General features: G+C 47.1%; 1 protein-coding gene across 3 annotated transcripts in view; it reads right to left on the minus strand.

Moving 5' to 3' along the window:
• The window catches only part of AEBP2 (AE binding protein 2), a 510,714-nt gene that overhangs the window by 165,117 nt on the left and 324,679 nt on the right, over positions 1 to 20,918 (minus strand). For all 3 annotated transcript variants that reach the window (XM_086920596.1, XM_086920582.1, XM_086920591.1), the window contains exon 7: positions 8,458 to 8,525. In XM_086920596.1, the coding sequence (XP_086776722.1) occupies positions 8,458 to 8,525 (68 nt within the window). The remainder of the gene's footprint in view (positions 1 to 8,457; positions 8,526 to 20,918) is intronic.

The following is a 20,918-nucleotide window of genomic DNA, read 5'->3' on the forward strand; positions in this document are numbered from 1 at the left end:
CTCGCCACACGATCTTTATCCAGTTTTCTGCACAGCAGCCTCACAGCCTCTGACATGTCCCTCATGCCCTCAGCCACAGTGTTGTTCATGCTGTTTATGCCCTCCTTCATTTCCAGCATGTGTCTGTTCATATGGACCATCTGGCGTTGCACTGATCTAATGGCTTTGCCTTGCAGGCGCTGTACCTTCAGCATATTCCCCTCAAGACCGGTGAATACGCTTGACTCCTCGCCCTGTGCAACAGGACTGGCTGCCCTCGTTCAGCGGCGTCTGAAACCTGTGTGGGAGAACTCTGTGGCAGACTGTGTCCCTGCACTCATCCTCTACCAGCGTGGAATGTTGGCCTCCCATGCTCTCCTTCTCGGACCCCTCCATCTGCTGGAGGCTAGCCACTGTATGCCTCCTGCCTCTCAGTGGTGATGGTGGTGGTGGTGGTGTGTGCTCAGGAGGTGACAAGACCTCCTCATCCTGTGTGTTGTCTCTCCTGGGTGCCTTTCATGTGTCCCCTTCAGCTGCCAGGCGCGCTGTCTCGCCTGTGGAGACAGAATGTACATTTACTAACTTGTATGGCAGCATTGGTGTACTAATACATTTCATGACTGCCAATCAAACTGACTGTACTCAGCTTGCTTATTACTGATGTGTGTCACATGCCTTTGGGTTCAGAGGACTGACTGTATTGATATGTGTATAACTTCTTACTACATCTCCCATTTGGAAAAAAGTACTTGAGTGGGAATCATACTGCCTCATTGGGGAGTGTGGATTGGGGTTAGGGAGTGGGGGGCACAGCATGCTGTGCATGAATCTTACCTTGCCTGTTGCCAGCTCTGGCTGAGCTGTCTGCGTCTCCAATCCCACTCACGCTCTCCGGGTGGAGGGTGGACTCACCCAAAAGATCCAGGGCAGTTGGTGCAGGCGATGTAGATCTCCCACCACCTGTCTGCCTGGCTTGCTTGAGTCTTTCAGCCAACCTCTCTTTTGCACATTTTCTGAGGTCATACCAGCGCTTTTTCAGTTCTTCTATTGAGCGCTGTGTTACACCAATAGCATTTATCCTCTCCTGGATCACCAGCCATATTTGCCTCTTTTGGGGTTCCGGGACTTGCAGGGAATGTTTGTCGAAGAGCTTCTCATGGCCATTTGTCACCTCCTCTATCAGCACCTCCAGCTCCCTGCCTCTCCGACAGCTTCAGCCACAGTGTAGCAGCTGGTGTCAGGCCTCTTCCTGCTCATGATGTCATCAGAATGCACCGGAATGGCAGTTTAAATAGTTAGCGATTTCTTAAAATACTGATTCGTTAATACCGATTTGGTAATACGTAATCGCTATTTGCTAATCAGTAAATCAGACTCAGTATTTAATTTTACCGATTCGCTATTTTTTAACGAATTATTACCTACATCGACGAGTTCTTAATAGTGAATAGGTAAACATCGCTATTAAGGACTCGAAAATTGTGTTTTACCTACATATGGCCCATAATGGTCATGAATGGAGCGCACACCGCTAGCCCCTCCTCCGGATCGCCCCTCGGGACTCTGGTACTTGCAGTTCTTCAGTGGATCACCCAGGTGGGTGCAAGTCGGTACTTGTATGGCCCACAATGGGTTTTATTTTTAAATTCGATTTTTTCCAATTTTTTTTTTCAAAAGCTTTGAATTCTTTTTGACTTTTGAACTCTGTTTGGTCCTTTGTCTATGTCCTATGACCTTACCAAGGGGAGGGTGTTATATGGCCCTTAGGGACAATGTCAACATTATTAAGTTAGCATGAGCTTTGCTGCCATGATGCTGCTTTTGCACACGTTAATTCATGACTGTGTTTTCAAGAATCTGTTGGTACCTTTCACGAGAACAGGCTGCTTTTCACGTTCTCGGTCTTTCCTGGAGCTTAGTCTGAACACAGAGTACAAAGTCGATAAACAATGCCCCTTGTTATTCTGTTCTGTTCAATCCCTGGCACTTAGACAAAACATGCTACACAGCTGGGGCTGCTGGAAACTCGTGCTTTGATATTACGGGGTTGCATGTTGGTTTAACGCCCACTTGGAGAGGAACCTTTGAAGGGAGAAGAGCTATGCAATTCCTATGATGATGTAAAGCTACCATCTAGCCACTAAAGTATGGGGACTGCTGAGGGGAGGGTGGTTAGGCCTTAGAGTCCTTTATATATTGTCTGTATACAATGACATCCCCTTTCATAGTCTATGGACTTGCTACAATGCTAACTGTTTTAGGTTTAGGAGTTTTACTGCTAGTAGTAGCTTATGTACTGCATTATAGAGCACTATAGTTAAAATAAACATTTCGACTACAACAGTTACTCTGTCTATTCTTATTGTGGACAAGTACGAGTGAGTGAGCTAAAGGTTACATCTTGCTACTGCGATTCCTAAGAGAGTCGGGAGTGTTGTTTTTAGGGTTGTCTAATCATTTGTAGCTCAGTGATATTAGGAGGAGAACGAATGCGACACTATAGCTAGTTGGTTCGGGGATTTTGGGTACTGAGGCGGTAGAAAGGCTTTGCGCCTACACACTGATGTCCTGTTTTCCTGCGCATAGTTCTGTTTATGTGTTAAATCCCCACAACAGTAGGGAGTTACAAAGTTTTGCCACATTAAATCTAAAGGCTCCTCCTTCCTTTCTCACCCTCTTCACGGATGGGAATACAGTCCTTAGGGTGTGAGCTAAGAGCTCTACCAGGTTTATAGGGAGCAATCAGCTGTCTGGAGATGGAGGGATCAAGGATGTGTACGAGATGCACAGTGCCTTGAACCTGATCCTCTGCATGACCCGGAAGCAATGTAGGTCAGCCAGGACCTGACATGCTGAGTGGTGTCTAGGGATGTTTAACAGGGTCCTTGCTGCCACATTTTGCACCACTTGAAGTTTACCAATCACATCTTTGGGAGCTTCGAAGTAAAGGCAGTTTCCATAATCCAGGTGAGAGAGAATCAAACGCTGGACTACTAACCTCCTGGAGAGTGGAGGAATCAGGTGCAGAATTTTCTGCAACATTCTAAGGTTCCTATTACAGCAGGCTGATATTTTGTTTTGTCAAAATAGGGTCAGTGAAGCACAACCCAATTGCAAATGTGTACGGTCTTGATAGTCTCAAGATTATTTAATCAAGAAGTCAACCTGTGTTATAAAAGTGCAGGACATAATCAATCACAAACAAATTTCCAATTTCATCAGGCCAAGATGACCAAATCAGGGTGTTTATGTGTGTAGTGTTCTTAATTCACTGTTCAAATTCAAGCGTGAGATGCAGCCAACACGTGTTTCGTCTGTACATTGTTGGTACTCAGACTTTCTCAAGGCTATAAGGCGGTCAGAGGTAACATAAATAGTTCAAGTTGCTTGAAGATAGACAGGTCGGAAACCAAAACATGTGGGAATTTATGATGGGCTAGAGCAAAGAGGCCCAACGTAGAAACGGGACGGGGATAAGGCTCCAATGTTATGTAGAGCCTCCTCTAGTATAATATCCCCTCTAGGGTCGAGATACAAATGCTCCAAGGTGAACCTTTGTAAAACCAGAATGTGCATACATAAAGTCCGAATTGATAACGTCCCAATCTTAAGTAAAACAGTATAAAGTGCAACCCGGGTATTCAAAGAACGTGCATTTAGGTGAGTATACAAACTAAATCCGCCGTAGTCTTGGGAAGATAGGGTCCCCACGCTTGATAACACGGCTGGGGGCTTTTTGTCTGGGTTTCTAAGGAGAAGGTTAAATCAAGCAATACTCCCAAAATCTAGACAGCCATTTTAGGGGCAGGGGGCGAACCTAGGAAGTCAGGCCAACCCATGGGTAGATGAGGATTTGCATTATTCCCAAAATATCATCTGTTCGGTTTTCTTTCCATTGAGCTTCAGACAAGACTTGTACATCCAACTGGCTTCCCTATCAAGGCACGTTGCAAGAGAGGGAGCGGTGGATCTGCTGCTCATGGTAAGGGAGAATACCAACTGGATGTCATCCGCATAGGATTCCAATGAGATCTCAAAAGGAATTACAATATTGACCAAAGGTTGATTGTATAGGTTAAACAATGTGGGTCTCAAAAACCCCTGTGGAACCCCGCATCTCAGAGGAAAAATGTCTGAGGAACATAATCTTTTTCGAAGACTTGAAAAGATCTGTCAGCTAGAAACAAGCTGACCCATTTAAGGGCCAGACCTGATACTTTTGCATTCTGAACTCTTAATAAGGATCCTGTGGTCCACTGTGTCCAGGAGGGTGATAGATACCATACCTCCTAGAGCCAGTTTCATTTTTGCCTCTTCCACAACCGCCAAAAGGGTGGTTTCAGTGCTATGCTTGAGCCGGAACGCAGTCTGGGTGGGATGAAGGCTGTTATTGGATTCTATGAAGTACGAGAGGTGCGAATTAACATTTTTCAAGCACCTTTCTCAGTCCCGGGAGAAGTGAGATAGGTCAGAAGTTCGCCTGACAACGAGGTTAGTTTTTGTTTAAATACAGCTCACCACTGCGTGCTTCCACACTATGGGTAAAGTTCCCGTCTCAAGGGAGAGGTTCACCATATCTGCCAAGACTGGGGGAAAAGCGGTTAGCAGCTTTGAGCAGAATGTGGGTTGGAGCAGGGTCAAGAGGGGAGCCTGAGTTGACTTTGGAAAAGATTCAAACAGAATACTCATGTGAGATGCATTGGAATTCTGTGAATCTAGTTACATATTCTTCTTCCCCATTTCCGAAAAGTTCTTCCTCGAGATCGCCTCCAGAGTCTTGACAGGTCAAATAAATGACACCCATTTCTTTCTTTTTTTTTTTTTTTTAAAGAGAGAGACAGATTGTTTCATCAGGCATTCGAGGGGCCGGAAATAGGGCCACTGGAAGAAGGCTCTAATAGTGACCTAGTAATTCTGAACATTTCGTGAGAGCTGGCTGCCCCCAGAATGTTGGTTTCATAATAGGAGGCCTGTGTAAAGTGAATTTCAGAATGGTACTGCCTCATCATCTCTCGATAGTTTTCCTTATCGGACTATGTATTTTTTAAGTCTCACCTAGGCAGCCCTTGCGAGGTCTCTTCGAGACACGCTGTATTCAGGTATTGACTTCAAGATCTGCCTATTTTTCGCCCATCTTTTCAATTCACTCCAGTTACTGTTCTTTGTAAATGGTGGGGTTTGATTTGTGAATAGGCTTAGTAGTCCCTCCTTAGTATCTCTTTTTCTCTCGATACCTCCCATGAAGACTGCCCCCGTTATATGTGTTGTTACTCAATATGTTTTAATTAGTTTGTGAGCACTATTTTCTTAAATGCCTTTCTCCTGCCTGTAAGGAAATGTTTTTTGTACTGTTTACTCCAAATAATGATCATTGCCCTGCATGAATGATTTTTTGGGGAAGTACTGAAATAAAAGCAGCATATTTAGCTTCTGTTCAATTGTGTGTGAAATTCTCCTTTTATTTGTGCACAATGTGTATTGTGTTGTCTTGTGTGTAATTTTCGTTTGTTTTTCCTTTCTTGTGGGATATTGCTGGTGCTTGCTGTGTCTGTGCTGAGTAAGTGCTGGTGAGTCTAGCGGTCTCTGGCAAGTGAGTCGTAATGTTTTTTTTCCACAACAATTTTTCATTGTTTTCAATCGGTACATCAAGCCCATGTCGGCATACACATGAGCATTGCAATCATAACATACGTACAAAAACACCCCAACAATTAAGGCACAGTCATGACCCACCCACCCCCAATCCCGCCCCATGTCTTTCTGTGCAATAACCGATACACTGGCAAAAGATACAGTGCAACCTCACGTTTCTGTGCCATATGTGGGAGATAAACATATTCCTGTAATGTAGAGGGAGTCCAGCTTGTGATACGTGATGAGGTCTGCAATGTCTGATTTATTGGGTACTGTAGACAAAGCGCTTATGAGCAGGAGTTGAAATGTGTGTAATTTGAGTGTGTGTATTAGTTAGTGGGATGTGTACAAGGTTGAGTGTACATGTTGTGTGAAAGCTATGCAAGTGTTTGGGTCCTCTATATCTAGGTGCGATTTTGAAGATTGGCACAATGGGGTGCTGGGCTATGCACAATTTAGCTTTCCTTCTCAATGGGGTTGTTGGATGCGTCAAGGAAAACACACTCACGTGATGCACCACATTTATTAATTAGGGCTCATGACTGATTCTCAAGGACAGATTATTTTTGTCAATCCCATGGTATGGTGGGTAGGTTTAGAAATGCAAAGTAGTTGGTGAGAGGCATGTCAGCTCATTCTCCAATGTGGAGAGTGCTGAAAACAATGAAGGTGTGCAGAACAGAAAGGTCAAAGTAAGACATCTGGGAATTGAAACATTCAAAACGAGTTATGGGATAAGTGGATCCAACTGAACAATTTGTTGTGGGAAACCTTAGATGGAAGCTATGCTGTGGGAAGTATACACATTGTTTGCTTGGAGCCATAGCACGCCAAGAATTGCGCTGAAAAGGAGAGAGATCAGGTAGGTTTGAAGGAATGTAGGGGGAAACTGCAGAGAGTGGAAAATTACTATAGGGAGTGAGTGAATTTGTGTGTGGGGCCCTGATAATCAACCACCAAGTGAGTCGTCATGTACCGAAGCGAAGAAAACGAGTCATAGAAAAATGCACATTGAGGCGTGGGCAACTTAATTACTCATACAAAATTGTAGGAAATGGATAGCATGGCTTAGCAGGATGGAAGATAAATCGATGGGACAGTTACAAGATCTTAATGGGAAGGTGACATAGGGGACATGGCGATGGCCCATTCCTTTTTGATTTAGTTTCAATTTTTTGAAACTGCAGACGTAGAGATGATCTGGAAGCATTGGCTGAGGAACTGGCTTCATATTGATGGGATATTGTTGGGTATGAACTTGAAGAAGTATGATGTTGGGAAGGAGATAACCCAGCTTCAAGTTGGGAACGTATGTGGCCCAAATGATCTACTGGCAGTGTTTTCAGGAGCTGCGGTGCTCGTGAAATGGGCAGTGACATCAGAGGCCAGAAGCCATGCTGTGGAGAGGTGGACACATGGGATCATACTACAATTATGTGCCTGGATGGTATGAATCAGTGACGGGAAGAGATGCCTTTACCGATTTGGTGTAAACTGGGTCATCATGAGCAGCAAGGAGGCAACACACAGAAGAGAAGAGGCCAGGCAATCGGAGTAAAGTCCATGACCTACTAGACTGGGTCATGGTGAGTCCTAGCATGGTTGCATGCAGGGTGGAAGTTATGCCACAGAGTGCACTTAGTAAAGTCTATGGAGCTCACATGCAAAAGGGATATAGCCAGTGTTACTTTAGGAAGTAAGGAGCTTAAATTAAGCCTCTTCGCAGATTATATTTGGAGCCCATATAAATCCTGACAACTTTACTGGATAATTTAGAGGTTTTTGGAGACATGTTTGACTTCAAAATTAATACTTTGAAGTTTTTTTATTTTTATAAATGCTCCAGGGACCTAGCCCACCTGGGGGATCTAATCCAAACAAGCAGGGGAGCCCACACATTACTTTTTTCCCACAGGTTGATGGCTAAGTTGCGTTCCCGCTGCAAAAAGATTTTTTTTTTTTAAAGTGCATAATGGCCCTGTCTGCGTCGCAGGGGGTCTTCAGGGACCTAGTTAGGGGTCAGGGTATTCCTACCCTGTCCTCTTTTCTTTAACGTTTTTTGTGGGACTCAGCGGAAACATAGTCCCAAGATGGATGCCAACACTTCCTGGTTGAAATGTTGTTAGCCAATCAGATTTGAGCATGGGGACTGTCGGATCCTCGGAGGATCTGTGTTGCGTTCCTTTATATCTAAATTTGGATTTCCTTTAATATCTCAAAAACTACTTAACAGATGTACACCATTTCACAAAAAGGTCGCTTTGTGAACCAACAGCTACCTTTCTGCCAAGTTTGGTGTATTTCCGTTCAGCAGTTCGGGCTGTAGTCGTGTCTAAAATCCCTATGGGTATTTGCATGGGTAAAACGCGTTTTGGGACTCCCCCCTACTCTTGGGCCCCCTATGGACGGATCACCTCAATATGTTTACGACAGCAGCAGAAGTGAGCGCTGTACTAGTTTTTCAAACTTTACGAGGATTCATCAAACAGCGCCAAGGTTATTGGGAAAACAAAAATCGCTCTTCCTATGGAAACAAGGTCCTAACTAGACCTACTCACGACCGCTAGTAGGTAATAAATAAATATATATATATATATATATATATATAAACACAAAAAGAGATGGATATAAAATACACACACACACAAGGTACCAGACTTGGAGTTAAGAATGGTAAATCTAAAAGTACTCTGAATACATACCTTAACAATATAGTGGGAGTACATATTCTGCACTTAATTGTGTTGCAGGTAGATATTAAAAACTCAGCATTGTGGCAGACAATTTTCCTTCCAATGGCCGAACCCAATAGCAATTCTGTGATTCCAATCATTCAGTACTTACATGTCTTCTGGAGTCCAATGAAGAAGAAGTTTGACCTTTCCAGTGTCTTCCTTCCTTTTTGCCATTACCTGAAAAAATTAGAAACATAATAGAAACTCAGACTACGAATATAATATCTGTATTCCTAGTACACACGACTTCACATTGTTTGTGAAATACAACACTTCCACCTGTTTCCAGAATCACGTTACGAAGCAATTTAAATAGCCAGTGCATTTTTATTACAAGGTCAAAAAGCATTTGTGTACCAACAGTCATCACTTTATATTCCTGTGAACTCCGTGGATGTAATTAAACAGAAAAGCAGGAAGGAATGTTACAAAAAACAAGTTATAAGTTAGTAACACTTTGACACATTAATTGAACATGGTGACAAACAACCTAACCAATATTGTCTGTAAATTCTATGTCAGGACCGGAGGCTTCAGATTATGCTATATCTTCCTTCGCTTTATTAACATAAAGAAACCACAGCAGCTTAGGAAAAGATATAATAAGAACAAAAAATGCTTTAAACATAAAGCATTGACGTAATGTTCAACAAAAATCAACAACAACTCCCAAGAGTCTCTTTGCTTATAATAATAGTCCACAGTCCTTTGTCTCTGTCCATCATCCCTATATAACCGGACTTCCCATCATCTTCCTCCTCTTTCTTCGCTGCTCCCGCAGCCAGATAAGTGCTTTTCTATTTTGTCTTCTCTTATTGTGATTGATTGTCTTGCGGTCTTTGGGGACTCCTTGCATGGTTTATTCCCTTTCAGAGTCCCTGGTTGCGGGAACGTTCTATCGTTCCTACGCGACTTTATTCCCACTTGTGTGCGGTGTGTACATAGACCGCAAGGGGGCGGCCTGTCGCCTCGCCGACCCTCCGGCGCGCCTCCGCAGTACGAGGAGCCGCGCCGTGGGGTCTGCTTGCGCAGGGGCCGACCCTCGCGTACCCCTCTGACACCTGGTGTTCCGGGTCTGTACTTTCACAATTTTGACGCCCTCTGGGGTCTGTATAGCGGTTTGGACCGCGTGAATCGCCTTCGGGCGAGATCTGTGCACCTCTTTAACCGTGTGTGGCCTAGCGCGCTTGAGGGGTACGTAGACCCGGTCCCGGCGAGGAGGGTCTGCGCGCTTGGGGGTTGGTGCAGCCCACCTGCCACGTCAGCTGGCCCAAAACGTGATCGCAGCCGCTGGGCCTGCCCACATTCGAGAACTTTCTCGGTTGCCGCCCTCTTGGGTGCCCCGCATTTGCCCCTTGGTTCCGAGATGGAAGGGGAGTACGATGAGGAGGCCTGCCCCTATCTGCAGGATGATGAGTTTTACCAAGCGGTGGACAACTCCATCTATCGTTGTGTGACGGAGGTGGTAGGGCCCATGGAGGACCGCCTTTCGGCCCGCATCGTGGAGGAGTGTGCGAAGCTGGCAGCGGCGCAGGTGCCGCCGTCCCCCGAACTCCCGGGGACGTCCGGCGGGTTGCTGCCCGCTCCGAAGAGACCCCAGGGTGAGGGGCCTTCATCGGAGGCCCAGGGCGTGGATAAGGGCGCTTTCGAGCGTCTTCGTGACGCCTTCCTGGCCAAGGCGACGGCGGTGCCTCCGACGCCCTTGGTGGACCCTGGCACTTCGGGCGGCCTGTCGACGGCGCCCGCCTCCCCGATCTACGACTCTCCGGACACGGATGACGACGGGGAGTCGACCCGTTCTTGGCTCCCGACGCCTTCAGGGAAGGAGATGCCCCGAGATGAGTCGGGCATGCTGGACCCGGACGAGATCGTCCACCCCCGGTCCGCGGCCTGGGCCCCGGGGGAGACGGTGGCGAAGTTTGTCGCGGGCAGGCTGCGTAAGCCCCTGGAGAAGGAGGCGAGGGGTTGCCTGCGCGGGGAATGCCCTCGGCCTACTTCGGAAGGGAAAGTGGCCATGACACCAGAATTGGACCCCAAGATGGCCACCTTCCTGGCGAAATTCATGAAGGACCCCAGGAAGGGGATCGACCGGTCCTGGCGGGCCTGCCAGGACAAGCTGTTGGATGCGGTCGGGCCCGCCACGAAGATCCTCGATATGGCGGAGGAGGCTCGAGCGAATGGCACCGCCATTTCACCGGAGGTGCTCTCCAACTGGGCCCAGAGGGTGATCGTATTCTTGGGCAACGCCAACTGTGCCCTGTCCACGGAGCGGCGGCGGTCGCTCCTTATCAAGCTGGACCCGAAGCTGGGGGACCTGGCCTCGTCGGAGGCAGGTGCCGTGGCCCAGGGTGGCCTCTTCGGTGAGCCTTTCATCCGCGAGCTTGGAAAGTTCGTGAACACGTTCACGTCGCTGGACAAGGCCCAGTCCAGCATCAAGAGGGTGTTCCACCAGCGTTTTTCTGGAGGGGCCGGTCGCGGCAGGGGCCGCGCGATCGGCCGTGGTCAGCAGACCAACAACCGTGGACAAGGCTCCGGAAGAGGTCAGTACCAGACCTCGGCCAACTACACCAATTTCTACCCCACGAGGGGACAGCGCTATGGTGGCAGAGGATTCAAGAAGAACTCCGGACAAGGAAATGCCCCCGGTAAGTGTACTTTGCTTGGATCAAGTTCCGATTGGGGGGCGGCTGGCAAGCTTTTACGGGGAGTGGGAATTGCTCACTGCCGATGCTTGGGTTTTGCAAACTGTGAGAGGTTTCCATATAGAGTTTCACGACCAACCGACTCAGGTGAGGCCCCCGCGCCCGATGGTTTTCTCAGAATCCGACGCGCGATTGATAGACGGGGAGGTCTCAGACTTGCTGCGCAAGGGAGCCATCCGTCTATCAACGCGCCACCCTCATGGGTTCCTCAGCAACGTCTTCTTGGTAGACAAGACGGATGGGGGCAAGAGGCCTGTGATCAATCTCAAGGAATTCAATGGGTGGTTGGTCTACCGTCACTTCAAGATGGAGGGGATCCACCTCCTTCGGGACGTGCTCCTCCCTCGGGATTGGATGGTGCGACTGGATCTCAAGGATGCCTACTTGGTCGTTCCCATCCACCCCCCTCATCGTCGTTTCCTACAATTCCTGTGGGACGGCAAGGTGTTCGAATTCACCGCCCTGCCGTTCGGTCTTTCTTCGGCCCCGTGGTGCTTCACGAAGGTCCTTCACCCGGTGGTGGAGTTTCTCAGGAGCCAGGGGGTCCGTATGATTGTATACTTAGACGACATCCTCCTCATGGGGCAGTGCCCAGAGGTACTGGCAGGACAGCTGCGTCAAGCTGTCGGCCTGCTTCAGAGACTGGGGTTCGTCGTCAACGGCTCCAAGTCGGTCTTGGTTCCCACTCAGCAGATCACCTTTTTAGGTTTCGTGGTGGACTCGGTACAGGCGGTCTTGAGCCTACCGGGTCGGAAGGTCGCAAAGATACGACACCTGCTTCGGCAGACGATCGCGAGGGATCGTACGTCACTGCGACATGTCGCCAAGGTGGTGGGTCTTCTATCGTCCTCCATCCAGGCGATTTTCCCAGGCCCGCTGCACTACAGGGCTCTTCAGCGCCTGAAGGCGCAGCATTTGCGCCGTGGGATGTGTTACGATCAGTGGGTTCCCCTCACGGACGAAGTGAAGGAGGAGATGTCATGGTGGCTGTCTCACATGGAGGCATGGAATGGGCGAGCGATCTTCGGGTCGGCTCCGGACTTGATCATAGAGTCCGACGCCAGCAGGTCGGGCTGGGGCGCCCGGTGCGGGGATTTTTCCACCGGCGGCGCCTGGTCGTCAGAATGTGTGAATGTGAATGGGTTTTTCTAAAGCGCACTTACACTCCAGGGAGCATCTTGGCGCTAGACATCGCTGTCTCCACAGAGAAGAAAAAAGGGCAGCTGCAGGGGTGTGTCCTAATAATGTAGGACGGTCTATGAGTGGAGAGAAGTGAATTAGATTAGGGCTAAGCAGGATGAGTCTTCTGTATTGAAAATCCAAGTTTTGAGCATTTTCCGGAACAGTTTTTCTGACTGTATCAGGCGCATCTGTGGTGGGAGCTTGTTCCAGGCTCTGGCTCCCAGTACTCCGATGGATTTTCCGCCTTTTGTGGTTAGTCTAAATCTGGGAACTGCAAGAAGGTTGAGGTTGGAACAACAATTGCATATCAATTGTTTGGAGCTCCTTGCGGGCTCCTTCGCGGTTCGCTGTTGGACCAAAGATTCGGTCAAGGCTTGTGTCCTGCTACGGATGGACAATGTTTCGGCGGTCCGATATGTGAACCACCTGGGAGGTCCTCGGTCCCGCGCCTTGGCGGATTTAGCGAAGGACTTCTGGGATTATTGCCTGTCTCGTCACATTGCGGTGACGGCGGAGTATCTGCCAGGCCAGTCCAATCAAGTAGCGGATTGGCACTCTCGACATCTCAGGGATGCCAGCCAGTGGAAACTGGATTCGGGAGTCTTCCGGTGGCTACACTCCCTTTGGGGCCCCTTCTCGGTGGACCTCTTCGCGTCCCGTCTCGACCACCAGCTGCCGCGGTTCTACAGCTGGAGGCCGGACCCTCTGGCGGAGGCCACGGACGCGTTCTTACAGGATTAGAGTCGGGAACAGCCGTTTGCGTTTCCCCCGTTCTCCATGATCATGCGAACGGCGGCTCAAATACGCCGCCAGGGTGCGGACCTGGTGTTGGTTACACCGCTGTGGAGGTCTCAAGTATGGTTTCCGGTTCTTCTGGAACTTTCCTGGGATTTTCCAATCCTACTCCCCCTGTTTCCTCTGCTCCTGACGAGCCCGGATCAGGAACCTCACCCTCTCGTCATGCAGAACACTCTCCGCCTCGTGGCGTGGAGGCTCTCAGGAGACGCTGGACGCTCCCGGGCCTTTCGGGGTCAGCTGAGCACTTGCTCTCCAAAGCGTGGGCCGATAGTACGACGAAGCGTTACAGATCCGCTTGGCTTAAGTGGATGCGTTGGTGTTTACGAAGGGATTTGGATCCCATGGTCGCCGGCCTTGTTTCCGTGCTGAATTTCCTGGCTCATTTGGCCGACAAGGGTTTAGCGTATAGAACGATCAATGCTATCCGGTCGGCGATTTCTGCGGGCCATGATAACATCGATGGCCGTCCGGTAGGGGAACACCCTTTTGTGTGCCGGCTTCTGCGAGCGGTTCGCCTCGCACTGCCGCCAGAACCCAGGTACTCCGTCCTTTGGGACGTCAATTTGGTTCTGAACCTGTTCCTATCGTGGCCAGCGAATTCTTATCTGTCTCTTAAGGAGCTTTCGGCGAAATTAGCCATGTTGTTATGTCTGGTCTCTTGTAGGCGCGTCTCGGACGTGCGCGCGCTGGATGTTTCTGCACGCATTTTTTCCCCGGATGGGGTTACTTTTACGGTGGGCCGACGCACTAAGACATCGTCGCGTTCCATTTCTTATCCAGCCTTTACTGACACTCCTAAGTTGTGTGTCGTGCAATGCCTCAAAGCATATGAGGACCTGACCTTGGATCTGCGCCCTCCGGGCGAGCGTCAGTTGTTGATTGCCCTGCGGAAGCCACACAAAGCTGTCTCCTCCCCCACTATTGCTCGGTGGGTGCGTTGGGTCATGCAGGAAGCGGGCATCAATACTTCTCTCTTTGGAGCACACTCCGCCAGGGGAGCCATGGCCTCTAAGGCATTCTCGGTGGGTGCTCGTCTGGAGGACCTTATGCGAGCGGCGGACTGGTCCTCGGATTCCACCTTCAAGAGGTTTTATTTTAAGCCGGTGGTGGATTTAGCTCAGTTGGTGGTAAGTAAGCTTTAAACTAGCATAATCTGAAGCCTCCGGTCCTGACATAGAATCGAAATTTGCCTAGCTTACGTAACGGTAAGTTTCAATTCTATTAAGGACACGGAGGCGAGGATTATCCCACCCGGACTACAGTGGTGTCTCTACCCACCCGTATGGCAGTAAGTAAAGCGTTTTTCCTTTACGTTGTCAGTACTGTGTTGTTCACTGAATGCTCCTCGCCTTGTTGTCGCATTTTACTGGGCCACCTCGCTGATACTGTTCCTTTTTCGACAGGCAACGACGGTGCTAAACAGGACCAATGAGGCTTAAGCGTGATCTACGCGAAGAAAGAGGAGGAAGATGATGGGAAGTCCGGTTATATAGGGATGATGGACAGAGACAAAGGACTGTGGACTATTATTATAAGCAAAGAGACTCTTGGGAGTTGTTGTTGATTTTTGTTGCACATTACGTCAATGCTTTATGTTTAAAGCATTTTTTGTTCTTATTATATCTTTTCCTAAGCTGCTGTGGTTTCTTTATGTTAATAAAGCGAAGGAAGATATAGCATAATCCTCGCCTCCGTGTCCTTAATAGAATTGAAACTTACCGTTACGTAAGCTAGGCAAATTTCGATTCATCCACAAGTAGAGCAAGTGTCATTAAAGACCATTAGAACATTGGAATGTTGGGAGCTCCATTGAAAACAATGGAGTGCTTTGGGCTTATAATGGCTGGTATAAGCCTGGAGCTTCAACATTCCAATGTTTCTTTGTTAACAGCTCTGGCTGCGAACAAAGGCTTCAGGGAACCTGAGGGGATTCCAATCCCCTCACGCTTTGTTTTTTTTTTGTAAGAACATTCTGTCCTCTAGTGACAGAATGTTCTAATAGCCTTATAACCCTTCGTAGATGGGCTATACCGCTATTAAAGTCCCTCTCCCTTGTTAAAGGCCCTCGCCTTCGGCTCGGGGGCTTTAACGCTAGAGAGGGCCTTTAATAGCTGGTATAGCCCTCTACGGCGGGCTATAAGGCTATAATAAACAATGTCAAAGGCAATAATTTTGGGTTTACTGTGTTAACACATGCTGTGCAAGCATATTAAAGACGGACACGAAACTTCACTTCACCTTATTATAATCTAATGTGTAATTCTATTTTAAAAAAATCGCCGAGGTAGCTTTTATTATACTACTTCTTTAATTTCTATGACACAAACCGGAAAGAAGGAAGCACTATAATGAAAGCTCTTTTGACACCCAAACATTTTGGTGATACAAAAACCAATGGGACAGTATTAAAGGTGAGAAAGCTTTTAGTATAGACCGCCTTTCATTTATGGAAGACAAAAATACGCTTGGTGTGGGTTGTGCTTAACCCCTTCCATGCTGGTGACGAACCCCAGCCGTCATGCACTACGGTGCTCGTGTGCTGATGACGGCTGGGGTTCGTCATGCCCCGCCCGTGTTCGTCCGGCGGCCGCACACGGGAAAAATCGCGGCCGCACGGAAGGGGTTAAGGGAGGTCCCTGGGTGGGAAGGGGGTTGAGAGGGGGTGGGGTAAGTTGGGGGACAAGGGCCTCAAAGGGGAGGGGCATGATACTAAAGCAGGAACACGCAGCAGACGGCATGGTGGGAGTAGCAGGAGAAATACACAAAAGGGTGGCAAGTTGAGGTAACGAAGAGAGCACACGAACATCAGCGCCCTAGGAGAGTGGTGAGCGGAAGGAAGGGCGCACAGGGGAAGAAGGGAGCGGGTTAGGGACAGAATCAGACACACTGACGGAAGCCAGGGGGAAAAGACAGAGAGGGCTGTAGTAGTCCCTCATATTGTTCCATGCAAGCACTCGAGTGATGGTGAAAGGGTACAACCAACCACCCTAAAGTATGAGGTGAGAGATGTATACTCCATTGGGATGAGCGACGCAGTGTCTGAAACAATCTCAAGTCAATGTACAGGAGAGGGGTGTAACCCGATTTCAGAGATGCCTGGTGCTGGTCTCTTGAGTCACACATTCTGTGAGAAAACAAATCAAAGAGTAAGTCTTATCTACCCACAGCAGCTGAAAAGAATGAAATAAAGAAGCGGCAAAGTGCCAGCACATGCCAACTTTTTTAAAGTAATGTTACAGTGAAATCATTGGTTCCTAATGGCTTTTTTACTGCGTGCCTTATTCTTTCAAGCTCCTTCAAATATTTGATTTCAGGATGCCTATGGAGCTAGGCTGGTTTTAGGGTTGCGCTGTGTGTTCAGCAGCTTTCAGGCAACAATACAAATGTCAAGATAACTCTGGTGACTAATGTTCCTGCTGAAGAGAGATGAATCGTTGTCTAGTGGCAGTTTTGAGTTATAATAAAGTAGTACAGAGGGTTAATATGCCGGCTACACCATGCAAATCACAGAACTGTATTTATCTGGATAGTTCAGTGGGGTACTGCTTTTGTCACAGAGATCATTTTGTTACTTTCAATTCATAAGCTACAATCGTAAATATACACAGTGACCTATGAATTGTTATCAAAGAGCTGCTTGCTAACTGCATGGTATAGGTGTTTTTTTCCCTGTCTTTCATTAGCCTAATGTTGCTAAAAAGGGTTTCTTATGGTGGAAATAGAGTCTTCTTAGTAAAGCTAACCTCTAACTACTGGGCCCAATCCTGACCACTGGGGATTAAGTGCCTAGGAAACGAAATTCATTAGTACAGTAGTTAAGTGGCTTTGGCCGTGATTGCTGGGTGAGAGCCGTCATCCGAGGGAGGGGGTTATTTTGTAGTTATGTTCTTCGAAAGTTACAAATTGAAAACTTGAATACAACAGATTTTTTTTAAGGCAATAAGTAGACATGGGTGACAGCCAAGGAGGTCATAGAAAATGACAGGAATGGGTAGGAGAGAAGCATAGCAAGATATAGATTTGATAGATAAAGGGTAGAAAGAAAGAGAGGACAGGGAGATGAGAGAGTTTAGGGAAGACTGAATGGTAGGATGTAGATTGAAGAGAAGAGGCACGATAAGGGAGAAGAGGAGGAAAGGGAGAAAGAAAAGTGGGGAAGATAAAGAGGCACAATGTGACCACAAAAACTTTAACAAGCATTGGCATAGCCAATAGGTCTGGCTTTGATACATTGTAAGTGTTTTACTAGAGCTATTGGTTAATGTGTTTAAGCTATGTTGTGGAGTGCTTGTGACTGCCTGTTTAGTAGTAAAATATTGCAATAGATGTTGGTTAGAGGGGCCCCTACAGCTTTGGGCTCCAGTGTCACTACCCCTGCTGCACCATCTAAATAAAGCCTCTTTCAACTGCAAGGTAACTGCAATTTGACTGCCCGTTTAGTAATAAAATATAGCAATATTAGGTGTTTAGAGGAGTTCTGACAACTTTTTGTCCCGGTGCCAAAGAGGAAGGGACATACCATTTAAAGAGAGGGAGAAAAAAACTGGAGTATGCTTCAATAGAGAATTGTAGAATTTGCAAGAATTAGTAATAATCAGCAGAGGCAAAAAACACAGAAAATAACGTTCTGAAGTACGAACTTGATCTTGACAATCACTCAACTTTTCATCGATCAGGATCCCTTTCAGGGCCTGTGAATACATGATTGCTGAAAACATACTTTAATCAAGGATGGCCTGCATTTCGACACTCAGGTGGAGAATCGCATTACGCGCACAATGATTTGGCAGTCACTGTAGGCGCACCGGAGGAATGCCGTACCTGGCGCTGAGTGATGGCAGTCCACAACAAATGGTGCTTAGCAGTCTACGCAGAGCTCGTCTGATTTTAACATAGCTTGGTCAATTGCAAAAGATTTGTTATTCTTCTGCAAAACGAGAAAGGTTTGCTGCGGAGCAGACACAAAGAATGCACGCACAGCAGGCAAAGATGTCCGGATGACATTACATTGATGGGTGTAGAAAGGACTTTAGACTGCGCTGGCTTGTATTTTATTTTGTCCTTTGTCGGTCAAATTCACTCTTTTGAGCATAATAAAAGTGGCAGCAATATTGATGCGTCACCACAACAGTGTAACTGCCTCCTTCACAACTCAGCTTTAAAGAAAAGCATCGCCGAGGCTTGGTAAAGGTTTGCACAACATGTAAAGACAAATAACATACCGCAACGAAGCTCGAAGTGTAGCGACTGAAAAAAACAAGCACGGCACGAAAGTGAAAGCGACCGCGAGATAGGCAAATGTAAACAAGCGCTGCCACGCTAATTAGAAACTGATGGCCCCAGCGCGCCGCTACTCGCTCTCGCAAGGTGGATGCCGTGGGAGTCAACATTTAGAGAAAAAGGTGGGACATGTACCAGCTCTTGGCCAATTTCGGGCTTTCTTTTCTGAAAGTCAAACGCAAAGGCTAGTACAATTACTGCAACAACAAAAAAAGCCACATGCGCGCTTTTCAGAAAAGTGCAGACCGATTCAAAGAGGTCATCTCCTAGAGCAGCGCATGCACGCTGTGGGAGGCTAGACCTAAAAAGGGGGGAAAAAGATAAGAACAAGAGAGAGGAAGTGAAAGGGATTAGAAAAGATGCGGGTAGGAGATCTGAGATTCAACCCAAATCTCTTGACTGGAGGTGAGTGGTTGAAAAGTTTCAGCACTCCCTCCATCACCTTATGTTTTCATGGTGAGGTTGCCATGGTTCCAGGATTGCATGACAAAATTATACATTCTAGAGATCAGGTTTTGTTATCGAGGTGAGCGATAATAAGTGCGAGTAGTGGCCACTCAGGAGACTCCTTTGGGAACAGCTCTATCACTGAGCCTTGTAGGCTGCGATAAACAAGCAAATCCATCAAAGTGCTAGGGGTTGTTGTCAAAGAACTCTGCGCAGCTCAGTACTGGCCTGCAGGTAATACATTCCCCATCAATCTTACACTTCTTCTTAGAAGACGTTTACGTATCCCATACCTTGATGTGACTGGTAGGTTCGGTGGTGTGGTAGGGGTGCAAGTGGTGATTGAATTATCATGGTGCCCATCAGTGTAGCTAGTCTACTCCAGGCCCATCGTGCACACTCCACCATCTGTATCTCCTTTGCAGGGTTCCTTACCTCCGCAAAAATATAGTGTTTAATGGCTTGTGGGGGATCAGACATGCTTCGGGGTTGCGGCGAGGGGGTAAGCATTTGGGATGGATCCAGTGGTGCGCACAGTGGGCCTGGGCATTCAAATAACAGAGTTGAAAATTGTGCACAGCAAAGACACCCTTTAAAAAAAAATTTTTTTATTGCATTTTGTTAATTATATCGTACATTGACAACTCATGTGACAATACAACAGGAGACATATCTCCAGATGCAGACGACATCAAGCGTATTATTGATTTGTCAACACCAACAAATGACAGTTCCAGCATAGAGCCAGGAGTAAAAAAGGTGATTGCCCCTTCCCGTTTACATAATCATGCCAGTACAAAATAAAGGCAGTAGTAGTGGACCAAAATGGGAAAATGACCGCACCTCGTACAAATACTTATATATATATATATATATGCTCCTGCAGTTCCGGTACCCTACCACCAGAGGTGGCCCCTGTACACTAGATACCTAATGTAAAACAAGTAAACATTTGATAGAACTGCGCCTCAGCACCATGTTCTAACCACAACAGTAATGGATATTCATAGACATGAGCACAATACTCATATGAATCAGTTTGTTGGCGAGAACACTGTGGTAGTAATGGATACTCATAGATACGAACACAGTAGTCAGTATAAGTTAACAGTTCTTCTAAAGGAACAAATAGATACTTTTTTCACGGATGCCAATGCCTTTGCACTGTTTTATTCTGTGCAATAACACTTCGAGCAAAAGATCAGCCAACAAGCGATTTATCTTTTAAGACTTTTTCAAGGCAGATCAGTATTCTTGATCCTAGTAATCTTCCTGCGTTGTTTAAATAGTCATAAGTGCCCATATGTATAGACTGAAGCTACTCCGCTCTTCCAAATATTTCAGAGTAAAACTGACACTCCTGATTCTAAAATTAGGTCCAAGAAAAACTGAATAAATCGGCGCGCTATTATCGAGTTTATAAGTCGATTCTCAAATCATGGAAAAGAGGTATTAACGAGCTGCCACTTTTAACAATGCAGGGAGTCCATAGTAAGCTCTTCAGCCGGTTTACCGCTAGAAGTATCCAAAACAACAGTCCGTTCAGGTCAGTAAAAGATTCGTATGAGTATTGTGTTAATGTCTATAAATACCCATTACTTTTATGGTTACAACTACCCATGAGGGTGCTGAGGTGCAGTTCTCTCAAATGTATAATCATGCCAGTGTACATATATGTGTGGAGCAATCATCAAAACTATGTTCTGACATAGCAGTCTACAAGCACGGTATTTTGCATCTGTGTTGTTCTCCCAACCCACATCCAGCAGCTTTGGCATGTGTCTATGATTGTGGATGTTAGAGAAATGCCACTCTCCCGCGTGTCGTCCACTGACGAAGAGGAAAGCGTATCGATGACCTGAATTCTGCCAGCATTGTGTATATTTTGCGCTACCCTAGGGCATCCTCCCATTGTAGTGCTGTACTTTTGCTAGCGCCCACACAAGGAATGATTATAGCCAAGCCTCGATTGAGGGAGGGTCTGGGGAGTTCCACCTGCTAGTAATGAACCTCTTGGCGGTTAAAAAAAAAACCAAGTTAAGGAATCAAGAAGTTATCTTGTGTTTTTTAGTTCTAAGGAATAGACCCAGTACACTGGCCGCTCAAGTGTCAAAGCAAAGTCACCCTTTTATAGGGCATCTGGAGCTTATGCTAAGCAATA

Source organism: Lissotriton vulgaris, chromosome 1_1 (assembly GCF_964263255.1).
Source record: "Lissotriton vulgaris chromosome 1_1, aLisVul1.2, whole genome shotgun sequence".
NCBI lineage: Eukaryota > Metazoa > Chordata > Amphibia > Caudata > Salamandridae > Lissotriton > Lissotriton vulgaris.